Below are 21,919 nucleotides of genomic sequence, written 5' to 3' on the forward strand. Positions count from 1 at the left end.
AGCCATCGAATGCAGAAACACAGCAAAATTCCCAGACGCACAGTTCAAGACACATGGGCGGCTCAAAACAGGCAGGAGTCACATGACACATGCAGTGGGCCAGTGCACTTCCCATACTGACCTTCAGGTCCCTGTGCACTATGTCATGATGGTGAATGTGATTGACACTCTCTAGAATCTGATGGATACAATGACTGCAAAGACAAGCGAGAAAGGAGAGGACAGAAAAAGAGAGGATGAGAGAGGCGTGACGGAGGAGGTGAGTTAGTCACGGGGAGACGGGCGCGGGAAAGGAACGACGCGGATAAGAGAGACTGTTTGATAAGAGGGTGATGAAATGAGACGAGTGATAACGGTGAAAGCCCTGATGTTACGCGCCGCAGAACAATAGCAGCGCGGCCGGGCGGGACGCATCATTTCCTGTAAGGGCTCTGTGAAGCTGACGATCACACGTGGGATGGAGAAATAGAGGGAAGGGTGGATAAATCAAACGAAGTTGAGATGAAGATATGGAAATGATCTGTGTTTGTGTGTGTCTGGGTGTGTGAGAGAGAGTATCTGCTAGTTTCTGAGATACTAATGGGCTCAACAATAAAGATGCCCCACTGACCTGGGAACAGTGTGAGAGCGTTTTAGCACGGGTTTTGCCCGTGCTACTGCAAATCTTACACTTGTTGATGTATTTGGTTTTCTGTCATGTATTTTGCATTTCTGTTGCCAATTCTGCTGATCTGAGATCAAAGAGGTTTACAGAGGTTTAAAAATGACTATAAATGAGTAAAAAAAGTTTCAAAAGAAAGCATTCATAATTACAAACCTATTAGTATTTCCAGCTTCTTGCAAATTTTCTTTTTGCGAAAATAAAGTAAAAGAACGTCATAAAAATATTAAATAAAAACTGAATCATTCCTAAAAAAATAAAATGTATTCAATATTTTACAACTATATTCATTATACAGTTATTGTATACAGTGAACTGGAGCAAATTTTAAAAATGTAATAAATAAATAAACAATAAAAAGTCAAATTAAAAGGTAAAATAAGAACGCAAAGAAAATGAAGAAGTAAAACTAAAAAAAGAAATTGATAAAAATAATGCACTGAAAAGAATTAAATATTAAATAAATATGTAATATTTAATACATTTAATAAATACATGTTTAATGTTTAATAAAATGTTCGGACTCAATAAAATAAAAACATTACTAAATATAATTTTAAACAAAAAAAGAAATGAAACAAAAAAAATAATGAATATAAAAATAAAGAATTGAAAATAATTAAATAATAAATTAAATAAAAAATAGTAACAAAACAAATGTACTACTGATAAAATTAATACAATAAATAAATACTCAATAAATACATTAATTCTAACAAAATACTTAATACATGTTAAGATTTGTAAATTAAATATTTTTGGATTTATTTAATAATTTGGAACAAAAAAAATATATGAATAAAAATCAAGATAAGTTAATCATAATTAAATATGCAATAAAATATTCATAATATATAAAAATAATAACAAATAAAATTTATAAAATAAACTAATACTAACTAAATAATATATATTAACATTTTTAAAGTGAATATTTTTGGACTCAACAAAATACTATTAAATATGATTTGAAAAAAAAAGAAAAAACAAAAAAGAACGAATAAAAATAAAGAATAATTAAATATTAAAATATTCACAAAATAAAATATCAAAAATAGTAACAAAACAAATGTACTATTAATAAAAATAATAAAATAAACTAATACTGAAATACTTTAAAAAACTATAACTATAAATTATAACTACTTTAACAAACTATAACAAAATTAATATATGTTAACATTTTTAAAGTAAATATTTTTGGACTCAATCAACAAATATTAAATAAAATGTAATAAAAAAAACATTTGTATATTATATAAAATATTATATTTATTGTATATTTAATATGAAATAATTAAAATGCAAAATACAAGTTTAGGATCCGTTTTTAATACGTGATAATATAAATCACGTTTTCCACAAAAATATTAAGACTAAATATTTCTTAATCAGAAAATCAGCATATTACAATGGTCATGTAACACTGAAGACTGGAGTAATGATGCTGAAAATGCACAGGAATAAATTACATTTTACAATACATTCACATAGAAAACAGCTCTTTTAAATTTTGTAAATATGTTTACCTATTTTTACTGTTTTTTTAATTAAATAATCAATCGTACTCACTACAAACCATTTAATGGTAGTGTATGTACATATTTAAATAAATATAGTTATAAATAAACAATTATTGTTGAGCCCTGAATCGTGTCCTTAAAGCGATCGATCAGTCTTATAAACAATTAAACAGCCAGAGACTTATTGCTTAGGCAATCACCTAGCAACCAGCATAGCAACAGCACACTAATGTGAAGAAAACCGTAATTTTCTTCAGAAAGTGTGAACATCCAGTTTCTCTCAGGGATTTCTAATGCTATGGAAACGGATCGAGTTGAAATAAAGTGAGCGTGCGGGTTTGCGGCACGTGCGGCGATGAATATGAGCTGACACCGTAATTATGTGTGTTAATTAGAGGCCTACTTTCAGCCATGGCTCTAGTGGAGGCAGGTGAAAGGGGCTACGGCCCTCGGGGACGGATACGTTTCACCGGCCGGGCGGCATCGTGACACGTTTCTACCCACGAATATGGCTGATGAGCTCATGGATTCCAGTAGTCTCAGCGCTCGCCGGCTCTTGTGTTTCCTCCCTCGGTAAGTATCTCTCGTTCTGTTTCTCGCCGTATCTCTCACTCCCACATGCGTACCCACACAGTCAAATTGATTAAAGCTTTTCTCCTGAGGGCGACTGCAGTGTGTGTATGTGTGTGTGTGTGTGTGTCTGTGAGAAGATCTGATGCGGAGAGGAAAACAGGAATAGATGGAATGGAAAAAAAGAAGCCGACGGGAAAACCGGAGGAAAGGGACCTGCAGAAGTAGACGCACAGAGAGAGCAGCCGCCCACGCTCTCCGTCTCAGCGAGACACTGCCTCCAACATTTAACAAGCCTCTAAAACAAAACTCATCACTCGTATGATGTGGACAAAAGTGTTACTCGCACATTATACTAGAATATTTGCAAAACACACACGTTTATATGGTTATAATAAGTATGAAAGAGAAAAACTATGACGTGTGGATGAGGTGGATGGAGGGGAAATGGCCGTGGGGAGGGTCTGGACAGGACAGCAGGAGAAAATGGAGACGCTGTTTTACCTGGCATCGGCTTCACTGTAATATTCTCTGGCTACGATGTCTTCAAACAGTTCGCCACCCGTCACACTGCAGGACAGAGAGAAGATATTGGTACCGATGTCACCATATTCACATTTATTCTGATTATTCAACTTCAGTTTGGTGTGCTTTCAACTGGCAGAGCAAAAACTGTGCATTCACATTGCTAAAGCATTTGCAGCATGGCTGGGTACAATGAAAATAAGAATGCAAACAAAATGAAACAACTTGAAATAAATAATGAAGTGAAAATATTTAAATATTAAATTAAAAATTAATAAAATGTAAAAAAAAATTTTTTTTGACATTTTTACTATTAATTAAATAAACTAAAACAAAATAAACACATTAATTAAAACAAAATAATTAATACATGATTAAAAAAATGTACTTAAATATTTTTGGATTAATACATTTTTACATTATTGTAATTTATGTACATTTATTAATATTTTTATTTAATGTTTTATTTTTAAATATTTTGAAATAATAAAAAAAATACATTTAAAAACTGTTAAATTAAATACTTTAAATTGAATAAACTAATAATAAAAATAAGAATAAAACTAACAATAAAAGGTAATAAATAAATGATAAAAATGTTGACATTTTGATACAAATTCAAATATTACATATAAAAATCAATCATGCTTAAAAAATATTAATAAATGTAAAATGTAACTAATAAAACTAATAAAATAAAAAATAATAAAATTAAAAAAGTATAAAATAAAATGTAAAATTATGAATTCAATAATCAATTAAATATTCATAAAATAAAATGTGAAAAATAGTAACAAAATAAAGAAAAATAATTTACAAATGTACTACTAATAAAAGTAATAAAATAAATACTAAATAAATACAATAATTATAACAAAATAATTCATTAATATACATTAACATTTTTAAAGTAAATATTTTGGATTTTACATTTAATTATTGTAATTTTTTCTTACTATTTTATTAATTGTATTATTTATTATTATTTGCATTTGTAATATTTTAAATATTTTTTATTTATTAATGTTTTTATATATAAAATTAAATAAACAAATGTTATAAAATAAAATTAAAATAACACTAAAAGCTAATAAATACATGATAATTAATATGTTAAAACTGTAATATAAACTCAAATATTATTTAAAAAAATAACACATTAAACAAAAATATTAATAAACGTTAAATGTAACTACTAATACAATTAATAATATAATAATTAAAAAAATAAAGAAAATTACAATATTTTAAATGAATAATCAAATAAATCTTAAGATTTGAAATTACATATTTTTGGCAAAAATAAACAAAATAAACTAAAATATATATATTTTTTTAAGCTACTAGCATAGGAAAAATACTTTATCCTATGCTAGGTTAGGTCTCATTTGGTTGACTCTCCTGAAGTGAAAACAGCATGAGAACAGATTGGCACACTGGCTCAATCAATGGCGCAGTCTTTAATTGTACTGCAGAGATCACATTTCACTTCCCAAATAACCTACAGTGCAAATGTACCAAAGGTAGCAAATAATGTATCAAGAAAAGAATGAATAAATAAATAAAGCAGCATTTATTAAACAAGCACAATTAAGGAAGACAAACTAAAGACAGCAGTATTGATCTAGTGTGGTTGTGCACGACAGAAAAAAGAAGCGAGAGAGAGAGAGAGAGAGAACGAGCGAGAGCAGTATGGATGGGGGAATCCTCTAGAAGAGAGAACACTGGGGCTTCGGGGGGGAAACCCCTGCTGCAGGATTTCTCTTCGGCTGGGCAGCCCGGCTCTGTTGCTATGGAAACTGGCTCTCGAGCGAGCGGGAGAGCAAGAGAGCGAGAGAGCGAAAGAGAGAGAGGGAGAGATAAAGAGAGATGCAAGGGGAAGGTAGAGTGGGTGGGCGTCTGTTGAAGCGCACCGAGCAAAAACAAAAGCAGAGAGAGCGATATTATGCGCCATATTATATAGCAGCACTTACAGGTCAAATAAGAGGTAATGGAAGCCTTCCTCTGATATACTGTCATGGAGCCGCACTGCGTTGAAGAGAAAGAGAGTAATAACATCGTGACATACTTTCATGTGCCATTCACTCAAATTCAAACAGCAGCCGTTTCATGGACTGAAATGAACAAGCATGCTTTCTATATTAATGCCCCTCGAGATCCCTTCAGCTCATTCAAACCCGAGCGTGTCGCACCTGCGTCCCGAATGACGGATTTCACACGGATTTCGTCATGAATGGAGAAGTTCAAGTATATTTGTGAAGCTGACTTTAATGGACTCACCGATATTAGGGTGCTTGAGCAGACGGCAGATACGGGCTTCCCGTTCCAGCTTCTGGTGATCTGGGAAAACAATGTTAAACGTCTTAAACATCATGTAAAAGAGAAACTGCAGATTGCAAAGTAGTTAAATGAGCAGCGTATTTTTTTTTAAATGTTAAAGGTATAGTTTACCCAAAAATGAAATTTCTCATATCAAGTACTCGCCCTCATGTCATTACAAAACTGTAAGACTCTTATTCATCTTTGGAACACAAATTAAGATATTTTTGATGAAATCTGGGAGCTTTTAAGGCCCAGAAAGGTAGTATGGACATCATTAAAATAGTCCATGTGACATCGGTGGTTCAACCGTAATTTTATGAAGCTACGAAAATACTTTTTGTGTACAGAGAACAAAAATAACAGCTTTATTTAACAATTTCATGTCTGTGCAGGGTCAGAAAGCTCTTGGATTTCATCAAACATATCTTAATTTGTGTACTCACGACATGAGGGTGAGTAATTAATGACAGAATTTTAATTTTTGGGTGAACTATCACTTTAAAAAAAGCTTTGAGCCCTGATGGGTCAAGTATGGTGACCCATCAGGGCTCAACGCTAAGGATTTTTTCTACTGACCCTGCCACCAAAAAAAGAACAGCTGCTGTTATCATTGTTTTGACACGTGTTATCTTTTATTTTAATAAATAAGCTTATACGACATCAAAATTTTACATACCAGTTTAATTGTACAATTCTCGATTCCAATTTCAATATAACAGCAAAACCTACTAGCCTAACAAATATAGAGTTCAAACATTATTTGTTTGTTCAAAAATTATTTTATTATTATTTTATTACAAATAAAACAAAAACAGCAGATGGACTGAATGAATGCAAATTCAGTCTCTGCCAGCAGGTGGCGCTTATGGATTAATGATACAGCGTTTCCATGGTTACCACTGTAAACAAAGCAGTGCCATGATGAGTCTCTCTGTGATCGCTTGACATTTCAAATGACAAGACTTAAAAACACGAGCAAATGATAAACTTATGTTTGGACGCAGCAGCGGTAATTCACTCCCCCCACCTACAAGACCTGCCGGACCTAAGACTCGAACCTGCAACCTTCGGGTTACAAGTCCAACTCTCTAACTATTAGGCCAGGGTTTATAGTTTGCACAAATCTTTAGTGGAACTGCATGGACTGTGAGGAACTATAAACCAGATAACCAGACAACCAAGTATTACAGCAAATCAGAGAAATCATTAAGTAAAAAAGTTACTTTAAATCTAAAATAACTGAAATAAAATATAAAAAATATTTCATCTATTTGCAAAGGCAACATTTCTAATTTTTGCTTAGTTTAACTTGAGGTAATTAAATGACAAACTAAATACTATAACTAAAATAATATAACTAAAATAAATAAAAAGGTATTGTGGCGGAAGGAGCAACACAGTGGGTGTGACATCAGGCCTCAGAGAGGCTTTTAATAAACATAAAATAAACAAAAGTGTCCAAAAAGGGGGAAATAAAGTGTCCAAAATAAACAGGGGATCTGGTGTCCTCGTCATGTTGAGGGTTCCATGAAGGAGGGGCGGTGTTCAAGAAGGAAAGGTCCAGGTAAGGGGCGGAGTCCGACTGAGGTCCACGGCACGAGGGGCGGCGGCTTCATCTAGCGGCTTCGTCCACCTTGACACACTGCACTTCCTGGAGAGTAAATGGCCCGGCATCTTGGCCTGTCAGCCGCCTCACGGGTGCGGTTCTCGTCCGGACCGCAGGTCCGGCAGCGTGTCACTTCGGCGGTGCTCATTCCCTCAACGCTCCCTTCCTGGACCCACGAGGACACCAGCGTGCATGCACGGGGAAGAGACCGGTCTCCCGAGGAGAGGTGCGCTCAGCATTTCAACAGCAGCGGTGATGAGGCTTAATTTGCGTCAGGTGCGCCTTATTACACACCACCAGACTTGGCTGTTTCGGTGCCCCTTCTCTCTCGTACGCCCGCTCCCGTCGGGAGCCTGGTGAAGGGCGGCGATTACCGGATGGGGTGACGATGATACGCAGGGGGGAGGCAGCTGACGCGTCACAGGTATACAGACCATTAAAAAAAAATGGAATAAAATGAGGAAAAAAAAAAAAAACATTTGATGTTTTCAAGGCCAAGAAAGGTATTAAGGACATCGTTAAAATAGTCCACGTGACATCAGTTGTTCAGCCGTAATTTTATGAAGCTACGAGAATACTTTTTGTGTGCAAAAACCCCCCAAAAATAACGACTTTAACAATTTCTTGTCTATGCAGGGTCAGAAAGCTCTTGGATTTCATCAAAAATATCTTAATTTGTGTTCTGAAGATGAACAAAGGTCTTACAGGTTTGGAACGACATGAGGGTGAGAAATTAATGACAGTATTTTCATTTTTGGATGAACTATGCCTTTAAAAAAGCTTTTTTTAAACAATTAATAGTTTGCACAAATCTTTTGTGGAATTGCATAGACTTTGAGGAAGTTAAGCTACTATGAAATCATGTTAGCCCTTTCAGTTTCACATGACCTTTAGTTAACCGCAACCCAACATATGCCAGATTACCAAGTATTACAGCAAATCAGAGAAATCATAACTAAAAGTAAAACCATAAAAAGTTACTTGAAATCTAATAAAAAATAACTGAAATAAAATATAAAAAAAATATTTGCTATAGTTTTATAGCTATTTGCAAAGGCAACATTTGTCATTTTAAAACAACATAATTATCTTGTTAAAACTGCACCTTTTCTCGTAATAATGAGATGTTTTCTCGTTAAAACAACAAGTCATGATATAAATGATATATGTTGTTTTTAAATGATATATGATATTATAAAATAATATAACCAAAATTAATAAAAAGTATACAGGCCATTAAAAAAATGATTAAAACTTTAAAATTAAATAATCTTTATATATTACCAAAAATACAACAGTATATCAATAATACTAAAAAAAAAAAACTGCAGTAGATTCAGCCTGTCAGAAAACCATGTGGATGCAAATACACCATACTGAAATGGAAAACAGTTTATTTGTGAAACCTTTGATACATTTTTTTTTTCAGGATCCTTTGATGAATAGAAAATAATGTATTACCATCAAATAATTTACTTGCAATAGATTTTTATAACATTATAAATGTATTTTCTGTCACTTTTGAACAATGTAATACCTCCGTGCTGAACTGAAATTCTCATTTATTTCAAATAAATAATTAAATCTGACTTTTTTTTTGTAAATGGATTGTTTAAAAATGACACCAATGTTTTGAAAAAACCTTGCATTTAAGTTGTCATCACAGGATGAGATGTGCAATGTTGGTGTTTAAAAATAGAAAAACCTTCATAATTAATTTCACATCTTTTGAACAAAACACAAGTTTTTTTATATCATTCTGAAGGATCGTGATATTTGTTTTTCCCTCCAGTCAAACAGTTCCTGCTCAATTCACACTGATCTCAGATCAAATCTTGTTATGCCCTTTTAAAGCGGTCTGCACGTCACTTCAAACACGGCAGCAAAGGTCAGACTCAGCATCTCGCAGACCACAGGATCTACTGTAAACCACACGGCCAACCAGTGGCTAAAGATCATGCAACCTCTGCTAGTTTAAATGTGTGGCGCACACGCTCGACTCCAACGAATCTGCATGATACGGAGAGACAGACGAGCGCAGCCGAGAGGCCTGGACCGCTCCGGCACACCCCACGGAGGAAGCCTGCTGTCTGCCATGCATGAGTCATACGGGAAAGAGGACAGCTGGGAAAGAGGCCGTAGATCGTCTTCAGCGATTCACGATTTAGAGTCTTGATAAAAACACACGGCTGGCTGTCGATCATCCCAGCATCATTAAGTGCTTCCAGATGGATCGCAGCTACTGTTAAAATGTCTGATTGGGGATGTTTAACATGACAAATCACATTTTCTTTTGAAGTACTATAAAAACATGCATTACTTCTGAGCTACAAATAGAATCAAAACCCAATTCTAAGATAGAGGGTGTAAAAAAGTAATTAAAAAAATAGGAGTGTTTTGGGTGCAAAAACACCATTCAAAATTTTGAGGTTGGAAAGATTTTTAATGATTTTTTAAATTAAGCTGCATTTATTTGATCAAAAATACAGTAAACATAGTAATATTTAACTGAAACCTTTAATTTTAAAAAAAAAAAAAAAGATAAATTTTCAAAAGAACAGCATTTAATTGAAACAGAAATATTTTATAACATTTTAAATTAACTTAACAGTATTAATTTCTTTAAAAATAAAGAATAATTATAATAGTATTATCATTACCTAAAATTAACCTAAAAAACATTTTTGTTACATGAAATAAAACAACCTTTAACCGAAATAAAAAAAAATGTTTAAAAAAAATGTAAAATGTTATATACATATAAATAAATAAATACATACATTCGAAATACATTAAAAGTTGCAAAAAATAATTTTGTTTTATTTTAGGCTAATTCGAAGTACTAAAATAAACTGAAACGGGCAAAAAGGTTATGGTTATGACAAAGGTTATGACAAAAAGTAATTTATAGGGGAAAAAACTAATAAAAATGACAGAAACTAAAAAAATGACTAAATCTTTAACTAAAATTAAAATGAAAACGGAAAATGAAAATGAAAAAAAAATTAAAATGTTAATTAAAACTACAGTCGTATATGAATTAAACTTACACTGCTATTGTAAAATATTATTTCAGTTAAAAAAAATTATTTGAATATATTTTAAAATGTAATTTATTCCTGTGATGCAAAGCTGAATTTTTAGCATCGCTACTCCAGTCTTCAGTGTCACATGATCCTTCAGAAATCATTCTAATATGCTGATTTATTATTAATGCTGAAAACAGTTGTGCTGCTTCATATTTTTGTTGAAACTGTGCTAATTTTTTTTTCAGGATTCTTTAATGAACGAAGTTCAAAAGAACAGCATTTATTTGAAATAGAAATATTTTACAACATTATAAATGTCTTTCAAAATAAAACAAAAAAGAATACTGTACCAAAACTTTTAAATGTTACAAGCAGACCTCAGGGAATAAATAACATTGACATTAAAAATGCATGATATCGTTTAAATCGCTATTGAAGCTGCAGTCAGTTTACGGAACATCATTGTGGCCTCACTAAAACCCTCCCAAACATGCTCACACACACACACAACAGCTCGTGAAGTTGTCACATCGAGCAGTGTGACTGGTGTGAAGCTGTGAGAATGCTGACACCCAAACACCACAAAACGCCTCTGCAGCAAAGAGCATCAGACCCTGCCGAGATGACAGAGAAAGACTCATGCCATCACCACACTACAGTAATGAAGCACACCTGTGAACATCACTCACATTGCAGTCATATTCTACAATTAAGAAGTGTTTTATGTGTTGAAAACACTCATAAGATGTCTAACATTTTGAGTTAAATGGATGTTTTGTTACTGTATCTCCAAGATACACGCGAATTACTGCCTGAATCCCATCAATATGTAAATTAACTCATAAAAATGGCATTCTCTACCCATTTTACCATAATGTGACATATTCCATAAGGGCTGCAAATTTTTTTTTTGTTTCTAATTTTTTAAACAAAATTAGAAATACTACTATTGCAAATTGTAAAGCTATATTTAAAAAACTATTTAAAAAAAAATTTATTTTATTTTACAACAAAACTGTTAAATTACAATACTAACATTTGTTGTCTTCATTTATTAATTTTCAAACGTTAAACTAAACTACCATGCTTTTTTGTCAGAAAAGTAAGAAATATTACTTTTGTAACATTTTACTGTAAAAAACGTTTTATTTAAAAAATGTATTTTACAGTAAAACTGCAAAATTATAACACTAACATTTACTGTCGTCTTTATTTATTTTCAGATGTTTAACTATCAAGCTTTTTTTGTCAGAAATTACTTTTGTTACATTTTACTGTAAAATAAACATTTTATGATTTTTTTTTATTTTACAGCAAAAATGTAAAATTACAGATTCGATTTGTTCATTTTTAAACATTAAACTCACAAGCTTTTTGTCAGAAAAGTAAAAAATATTACTTTTGTAATATCTACCGCAAAATAAACATTTCAGGAAAAATTTTATTTTACAACAAAACTGTAAAATGATCATACTTTATTCATTCTCAAACATTAAACTATTAAGATTTTTTGTCAGAAAAGTAAGAAATATTATTTTTGTAACATTTTACTGTAAAATAAACAATTTAAAAAACACATTTTTACAGCAAAACTGTAAAATTACAATACTAACATTTATTGCTGTCTAAATAAATAAATAAGTTTTTTCTGCCAGAAAAGTAAGAAATGTCACTTTTGCAACATCTCACTGTAAAATAAATAGATTTTATGAAAAAATATATATATATTTTACAGCAAAACTGTGAAATTACAATGCTAACATTTTTGTTCTCTTAATTCCATCATTTTAAAATGTTAAACCATCAAACTTTTATTTCTCCAAAAAAAATACTTCTGCAGTATTTTACTGCAAAATAAACACTTTGTGAAACAAATATTTTATAGTAAAACTGTAAAACTACAACACCAACATGTATTGTTCTCTTCAAGCTTTTATAGAAAAATAAGAGATGATACTACTGTAATAGTGAAGTAAACTAAAGTAAAAAAAAAAAAAAAGAATTTTTAGAAAAATATTTAACAGCAAAATTGTAAAATCACAATAGTAACTTTTATGGTTCTCATAATTTATTCTATGTTAAACTACCAAGCTTTAATTTAGTCAGAAAACAAATATTTCTCAGCTGCAAAAATAACTTGCATTAAAAACCCAACTGACTTTTAAAAGTCATACAGAGGGTGTAAAATGATAATAAAAACAAAATTATGAGTGCTTATTATTATTATTATTACACCATAACAACACTTTTTTCCAGTCACTGATATTTATTCACAAATATCTTTTCCCAAAATGTGCAGAAATTTACTTTGATTAATAGCGCCATCCTAAAACCACCAGGACTTAAGTTTATCTATTGGGAATTGATTAATTGCACATTTAGCTGACGCTTTTATCCAAAGAGATATACTAACGAGAAACATCACAATCAATTCATCATAGGCAAAGAACATATTCCAACAAAATGCCCAGGATAACCAAATACAGGCAATTTTGTCGATGCAAACAAATTTGCCAGGAGGTAAACTAAAGATAATTGGTGTTTCACACAGAGGGAGCCACTTATTTGAGGCCAACTGTATGCAATCAAATGCAACTGTGCTCACGTTTGCATGGCAGGATAATAGGCCCGTCAGAAACAATTACAGCTCAAACAATCGCTTTTATCACTACTTATCCCAGCGGTAAGCCGTTAAAATTGGAAACAATCACAGAGTCGATTGCCCCGATCAACCTAGTGCTGCATGCGTGTGTGTGACACTTCGGGTAAATCCAGGTCAACTCCATACTGCATTGCAGGTGCTGCGATTATGCACATAAAGTATTCACAGCAAATCACAACTTCCCCAAAGCAGCTCTTGTTGTTGTGTAATAAGAGAATCCTTCTTGAGGAGGGGGTCTGTGTCGTTATTGGCTGCACTCGGTGTCAATCACTCTACCCAGGCCCCACCCCCTCACATTTGTTCCAGTTTCCACTTGCCACATTAACTCTTTCAGCACTGCCACTGCGTTCACATGACTCTAAACCCTGTTTCCGCAGCAAAACCAAGATAATATGAACGCATCCTGATGTCTGATTGAAAGCGAATCGTCACATGGGCGTCAGGGGACAGTGAGGTGTCAGATGTGGTCACAAGCTGAGTCAAAACAACAGCAGCGATGACGAAGCGCCAATCTGAACTTTTTCCACTTGAAGTGTGGCATGGCTTTGTTTCAGAAGCACAGCTTCAAACAAAAGGCTCTCATGTTGAAGTACTTGAAGCTGCTCCGCAGCACCGTGGGTGTGTGTTCGAGCGTGTACACGAGTCCCGTGCTCTTGGCATGTTGGCCGGACAGACATGCTGTCAGCGGCGTGCCAAATGGTCAAGCTGCCTGTGATGACCTGCAGACCGTATGATTGGCCCCAGTGCGCCAACACTTCCCAAAACACACCCAAAATATCACACAGCACCACAACAAACATGTCAACTACGAGTGCTGACATCTTTATATTTACCTAGTCATTTAAAGTGACCATATTATGCTTATTTACAAGTTCATATTTTAATTTTTGGGGGCTGCTAGAACTTTTGTTAAGGATTACACAAAAAACAAGATGTTTTGTAGAATGTAAGTAACCAAACAGTTGCTGGTAGCCATTGGCTTCATAGTATGGAGAAAAATACTATAGAAATCAATGGGGACCAAAAACTGCTTGGTTACCAACATTCTTCAAAATATCTTCTTCTGTGTTCAACAAACGAAGGAAACTCCTTCTGCTTTTTTTATTTTTATTATTATTATTATTATTTTTATTTAGTCCTACTCTTGTGTCAAATGCCATTTTTAGCTTTTATCATATTTAGTCAGCGTATCCTGTCCATGTTTTAGTTGACTAAAAGTCTGGGAATTTTTAGTCTAGTTTGACTCAAATAAAACTTAGCCACAATTTAGTCATGCTGCAAAATGTTTAAACTGATAACCACTATTATTTTCAGTGTTTCCCCTGCCATTATATTAGGGGGGGCAGCCCGCACCCCCAACGGCACCACCCCCCACCACATGAATGGTGGAGATTTTCAACATCTGCATCTTACTACATGACGACATAAACGCTTTAACTTGATCTCTACAGCTGCTGTGAGAGTCACTTCATGTGAATTTTACCATTTCATTTGAGAAAATTAGCATCATATCATAGTGTATACACAAAAACTTCCCAGCAACCTGTCTAAATAAAAGTATGGTTTAACATGTAACAGAAATATATAGTCTTGTATAACTTTTGTACAGTATAATGTAGCTGTTTATATATTCCTATTTCTGGCTAATTTAAATAAAACAATTAAATGATAAAAATAAAGATTACAACAAGATTAACCACCTAATTGTAAAAAAAAAAAAAATACTACAATTATTATTAACTTTTTTAACATAATTTTCACACAATTTTCCTTCCATGTATTAATTTTAACTAGGGTTGTCAAAACGTACCGGGTTCAGTACTTTCAGTTCTGAAATTTTAAAAACATCCATTTCCCGCTCACATTTGAGCGCTGTTGAGCCGATGTTTAAACATCGCTGATTGGCCATAGTGTTCACGCGCTCAACAGACTTGACTGTGACTGGCTACAATGATAAGCGCTTCACGCTCCTCTGTCAGCGGATCCATCTATATGCAGATGTATAAGGGACACGCTGACACACGTGGCTTTCAAACGCTCCAGTTGTGCTTATGCGCGAGCGCTCAGTGAAGAGCGTGAAGCGCCAATCACAGTCATGTCTGTTGAGCGCGTGAACACTATGGCCAATCAGCGATGTTTAAAAATCGGCTCAACAGCGCTCAAATGTGAGCGGGAAATGGACGTTTTTAATTTTTCAGTACCAAAATTACCGAACCCGGTACCTCTAATTTGAACAGTAAACCTGTTTGTTTGCCAAAAAATAAAAGGGTTTAATATTCATTTTATTAAAAATAAACGTTTAATGCCTTCATTTGATTATCAGAAAAATTTAAATACAAAAATCCCTGAAAAAAAAAGAAAAAAGGAAAAGAAAAAGATTGTAGGTTCCTATTGTTCAAAATGTTGAAATTGAGATTTTTTGACTTATTTTTTTCACTGAAATAATGTTTTTGTTATTACACAGAGAGTAAAGTACCGAAAAAAAAGTACAATTGGGTACAGGGTACTGGGTACTGACCCGACACCTGACCCCTGAACAATAAGTGTAATACTGCTTTAAATTGTTGATGTTTTTCCAAAAAATATTAAAAAGTTTTCTGTTTAATTTAATTGCATTTTTGTTTTTGTTTTTCTGAGCAAAAAATAAATATTATACATTTTTTCCCTAATTTACAGAAGACACCCACTAAAATGTCATGCAGCATAACAATCTTGTCAAGCATATTTACAACAAAAATCAATTTATGACATATTAAAAGATGAATTTCTTTCACCCCAAATACTAATTAGTTGTAATTCTACATTTTTAAAATTTGCCACTATCCTAGGTTTTGCCCATTTGTCAGAAACACAATCAAATTTAATATGCTCCCTTATTCTTTTATATATTTTAATATGTATAAGTCAGAATAAGCATGCTGTTTGAATTTTTACATAAATATTGTGTTACAATGAATGGCAATGTAACATTATTTCAACCAATTTTGACATTTTACTCTCCAAAAACTTTGAAAACCTTAAGTAAGTAGACACTTTACTTACATTTAATTACATTTAGTGTACTTTCTATAAACATAAAATCACTTCCGTAAATTTCTTTTGACGTGGACATCTTAACGTCTTCGACCCACATAAGAATACTGAATAAATATTAAATATGCTAATTATTTATGTTTGAAATGCATGTCGTTTTAAATTATTTCAAGCTGTTTGCTACTATTTTAAGCCATTTCAGACCACTATAAATACATTTTAAGGTATGTATGAAATATCTGTAAAAGACCCAAAAATATCCACAGGTTCATCCATCTCAAAGTGCAAACCAGCCCCCTTTTCCCCGTCCAGAAACATTTTCCAGCAGTCATGATTTACCTCTTGCTGAGAGCTTTTTGGTGTTGATGATTTTGGCAGCATGCTCTTGGCCCGTGCACAGCTTGACACAACGTCGCACGACTGAGAAGGCCCCCCTGAAGAAACAGACAGAGAAGAAAATACAGCGTTGAACCCAAAAAATCAGTTCAAAACCCTTCAAAAATAGCTTAAAGGGACACTTCTGTTCTCTATTTGTGTTCCACGGAAGCAAACGTTTTATTTTTGGGTGAACCGTTACGAAGAACAACCGCTGTGCACATCTATACCTCTTTACCAAAAGCATCAACAGAGCCAGATCAGAAATGAAAACAACACGCAGGTGTTTGATGCGCAAATATTCATGATATTCACATGGGAACCAAATGTAGAACACACTCTGTCTTTCAAAAGCCTCCTTGAGTCTATTTTCAGAAAGACCTGTGCTAAGAAAATCACTTGAGACAGTCATGATAACGGTCTGATGTCATTCCTTACTGGCTAATTTTAGCACACCTTGTTACAGTTACACAATACACTCGGCATGTCTCAAGCAGCCGCTCTGGATCCGTGACTTCCCTCCCCTCACCGACAGGCTCAAATGCCCTTGGAGACACCCATGTGATGTTAACATGTGATAAAAACCGACCATATGCCCCTCTGTGACCTCAGGCAAATCACCTGCGCACGATTCGCTTGGCTGCCGGACTAGAAGAAATGAAGAAGCCTGGGAGATCTTGGGCGTCGCTGGATGCGGATCATTATTCAAAGCATCACGCAAGAGGTGTAAATGTCAATCATACAATTTCAAAAAGTGTCTTTTAAGATATGATAATACGACAAGGAGTACCATGCAAATTAGCAATGAATTTTAAAATTCTAGCTAATATCAATAAGCCTATCCACCTTTTTTTCTTGTAAGAGCGGGCGCGGCCATTTGTAAATTTTATGGGTCTGGTTTCCGGTCTCATCTGCGTCCAGCTATTTTTAGCTGTACAAAACAGCTTGTTTTGCTTGATATTGCAAATTGATGTGTCTTACCGTATTATTTTAATGTATTATCTTAATTATAAGCACACTGATTTGTAGTGCAAACAGTTTTACTGTTTACTGCAAGTTAATTTCAATTGAATACTAAATTTTAGTTCAGTTTAAAATTTAGCACTCATTTTAATTTGATGTACTAAAATTGAAATTAAAATTAATAAAATTATATACAGTGTAAAACTGACAAGTGCAAAACTGAAATCGAAATGGATAAGAACTATAGACATAAAAAAAATTAAAAATGATCAAATCACACAACAAAATTACTAAAACTTTCATTAAAGTTAGAATTAAAACAGAAATAAAAAACTGATTCTTAATAATATAATATATAAGTATCCTAATCGTAAGTATAACACTGCCGATAACTTATTAAAAATGACATGCATTTTATTTTGTAAAACTACAGTGTAAAACTAAAATAAAAATCAATAAAAACTACAGACAGAAAAAAATACTAAACATGATCAAAATACACAACAAAATGAAATTATTACTAAAACTTTAAAGTTAAATTTAAAACATAATAAAAATAAAAACTATTAACAGAATTTGTAATAGTATACTAATTTCAAGTATAACTTAATAATCTAACTTATTAAAAAATTATTTACATTTTACTGCAGTGTAAAACTAAAATAAAAATTAATAAAAACTAGCCTATAAACATAGAAAAAAACAAAAAACACTAAAAAGTATCAAAACACACAACATTACTAAAAACTTTAATTATAATTAAAATAAAAAATAAATAAAAAATAAAATATTAAAAAATCTAATAATATTCTAATTTCAAGTATAACACTGCCAATAACATACTAAAACATTTTATTTTGTAAAACTGCAGTGTAAAACTAATAAATAATACAAATGAACAAAAACTATACAGACATATAGAACACAAAAAAAATAAAAATTACCAAAACACACAACTAAATTACTAAAACTTTAATTAAAATTGAAATATAATAAAAATATAAGTGATTCAAAAGGTTAATAAAATCTATAATAGTATCTTAATTTCAAGTATAACACTGCGCATAACTTATTAAAAATTATGTATATTTTATTTTGTAAAACCGAAATAAAAATTAAAAACTACACAGACATATAAAAAAGCACTAAAAATGATCAAAACAACAAAATTACTAAAACTATGATTAAATTTAAAATGACTACATAATAATAAATAAAGACTGATTCAAAAAAAAATTATTAAATTTATGAGTATCCTAATCTCAAGTATAACATGTATGCTGATAACTTATTACAAAATTATGATATTAAAATTCCATATCTTGTCTACATAAATGTGCAATAAAACACTAAAAATTAAACTTAACTACATCAAAAGCTACAAGTTGATGTAGGCATCGAAACATTACAAATTATAGTATGAAAAATAGATATTCATTTTAAAAATTTGCTTAACAATTCACAGCTATTAAACTATTAAATTCTTAGTGCTTTTAAAGATGAACTTTTTGGGAGTGCAAAACTAAATATTAAATATTGACCTATACATAAATATATATTTTATAAATACATACTGCATATAACTAAATATAATGATATATGCATATGGTAATAAAGTACCATAGTATTACCATTACATTAGAGTTGCAAAACGATTAGTCATGATTAATCGATTCAAAATAAGTTAATAAGTTAATAATAAGTTAATGTATATAATGTATATATGTGTGTGTATTTTTATATACATAAATATACACAGTACACACGCATATAGTATTCAAACAAAAAGTTTTATTTTGAATCGATTAATCGCGACTAACTGTTTTGCAGCTTTAATTAATATCTGATAAATATCTGTACGGTCAGCATATTTACACATTAACATTTATAATGTAGAGGTTGACAATATGTTTTATGATGGCTGATATGAAGCCAGTATATATGATACCACACTATTTAATTTAAAGACAGTAAAAACATGAGCATAACAACTGCTGCAATTAAATTGATTTTGCATAATATTTACTAAAATAATCCTTTTATATTTACTAAAGTAAAAAATCTCATCGCTGTTACAATAAAAGTTCCGCTTGTGACATTTATCGACCAAAAAATAAAATCTTATCAGCCGATGGCGATAATTAAAAAATGTAAAATATCAGCCAATAACCTCATCCAACTACTAATGTCAAGTATTATAATTAATGAAATCTAAAACCATTGCTTGCCAGTGTGAGGGAAACAAAACTTTCAAGAAGAAGAAAAGAAACTTCTCGACTAATAAAGCAGAAGGTTAAAGTGTCACAGCCATGAGCCATGCACCCTTGACCGGACAGAGGCCTGGAGCCAATGAGGCCGGAGAGCCGTCTGTCTGCAGCTCGTGCGCTCTGTTAGCAAACGTGTAGTTTCATTAGTGCTGGAAACAGCCTGAGTGTCTCAGTGGAGACATTGAGCTGATTTACTGCTGTCGGCCTGTCAGGAAGACCAAACCCCCCCCTGAGCTGCGGGCTGCTGAGGTGTTTAGGGTAAACTGCCACACCACACACATTTACAAACCGGAAAAAAAAAAAAAAAAAAAAAAAACTGTAACTTTGTTCTGACAAATAACCCTACATATAACTATAATAAATTATAAAATGTTATTTAATTCATAATATAATATAATATATAATAAAGGCTGCATTTATTTAATCAAAAATATGGTTAAAAACAGCATTAATTTGTAATAAATATTATAATATTAAAATTATTACAATTTAAAAAATGTTTTCTATTTGAAAATGCCACACAGCACACATTCACAAACCAAAAAAAAAAAAAAAAAAAAAAAAAAAAAAAAGCAACTTTGTTTTGACAATTAATCCTAAATATAACTATAAATTAAATTCTAAAATGTAATTTAATTCATATATATATAATATAATATAATATAATAATTACATTTGGACAAGTTTAAAGGTGATTTTTCTCAATATTTAGATTTTTTTGCACGCTCAGATACCAGATTTTCAAGTACTTGTATCTTGGCCAAATATTGTCCTCTCCTAACAAACCATACATCAAAGCTTATTTATTCAGCTTTCAGAAAATGTATAAATCTCAATTTCAAAAAATTGACCCTTACAACTGGTTTTGTGGTCCAGGGTCACATATAATATAATATAATGTAATAAAATAAAGGCTGCATTTATTTGATCAAAAAAAAAAAACATTTAGCTATAATAAATTATAAAATGTTATTTAATTCATAATATAATATAATAAAATATAATATAATATAATATAATATAATATATAATTAAGGCTGCATTTATTTAATCAAAAATATGGTTAAAAACAGCATAAATGTGAAATATTACTACAATTTAAAAACTGTTTTCTAATTGAAAATGCCACACAACACACATACACAAACCAAAAAAAAAAAAAACAACAACGTTGTTCTGACAATTTACCCTACATATAACTATAAATTAAATTCTAAAATGTAATTTAATTCATAATATAATATAATATAATATAATATAATATAACATAATATAATAATATATTACATTTGGACAACTTTAAAGGTGATTTTTCTCAATATTTAGATTTTTTTTGCACGCTCAGATTCCAGATTTTCAAGTACTTGTATCTTGGCCAAATATTGTCCTATCCTAATAAAGCATACATCAAAGCTTATTTATTCAGCTTTCAGAAGATGTATAAATCTCAATTTCAAAAAATTTACCCTTATGACTGGTTTTGTGGTCCAGGGTCACATATGATATAATATAATAAAGGCTGCATGTATTTGATCAAAAATATGCTTAAAAACAGCATTAATGTGAAATATTACTACAATTTAAAAACTGTTTTCTATTTGAACAGATTTTGTATGCATATAATATCATATATATATATGTATATTTACTTACAGTATGAATAAAATGTACAGTTATCTAAAAAACTGTCAAGAAAGGCTAAACTGCATGTCTCCACCACAAACTGAGGATGTGGTCAAATATTCAGTTCAGTATGGCGAAGATCTGCTGAAATGTCACACACACAAAATGTTTAAAAAGTTGTAAATGTCTATTTCTCCTCAGCGAGCGGGAATATACTCTACGTTAAGATGAACTGAAAACGAAACCCACAGAGTATTAATAAAAACGAGAAGTTTAAAAAGTTATGAAACTATAAAACAGCTTCTAAGAGAAGTCTGTATACTACTATTTGTGTTTTTATGATCGTGGGCAACATGCGTGGGACTCATTTAATAATTCAGGAGAAAAAGGTTCAAAAGAAACGCAATACTGACTGACTGGAGGAGAAGGAGGGGGGGCAGAGAGAGTAAAATAATTTCCTAACGTCAGGCCGCAGGCATGTCTCACACACACACACAGTCAGATTATAGACAGCAAACAGCCGCCCGGGCAGCTCTCACAGCTCCAAATGTCACTGGACAGAACGACACAATGTAGCGACCCTTCACTGACTTTATGATACATTGTAACATTCATTACAGAACTCTTGATACATTGTATCGAACCGTAACATAGACTCTCAGTACAAAAAGATACAAAATATGTACACTTTAGATATTAATATGTACTTTTAAAGTGCTAATGTGTACCTTAAGGTACAAATTAGGGGTTAATGAGGTAC

At 31.9% G+C, this 21,919-nt stretch overlaps 1 protein-coding gene across 1 annotated transcript in view; it reads right to left on the bottom strand.

Annotated features, from left to right (window-relative positions):
* Nucleotides 1–21,919, bottom strand: part of LOC127171585 (calcium/calmodulin-dependent protein kinase type II subunit beta) — a 91,276-nt gene that overhangs the window by 68,001 nt on the left and 1,356 nt on the right. Inside the window, 4 exon segments of the mRNA XM_051120325.1 lie at nt 3,259–3,324; nt 5,253–5,307; nt 5,560–5,619; nt 16,271–16,365. Of these exon segments, the coding sequence (XP_050976282.1) occupies nt 3,259–3,324; nt 5,253–5,307; nt 5,560–5,619; nt 16,271–16,365 (276 nt within the window).

The sequence above is a fragment of the Labeo rohita genome, chromosome 10, assembly GCF_022985175.1.
Source record: "Labeo rohita strain BAU-BD-2019 chromosome 10, IGBB_LRoh.1.0, whole genome shotgun sequence".
Lineage (NCBI taxonomy): Eukaryota > Metazoa > Chordata > Actinopteri > Cypriniformes > Cyprinidae > Labeo > Labeo rohita.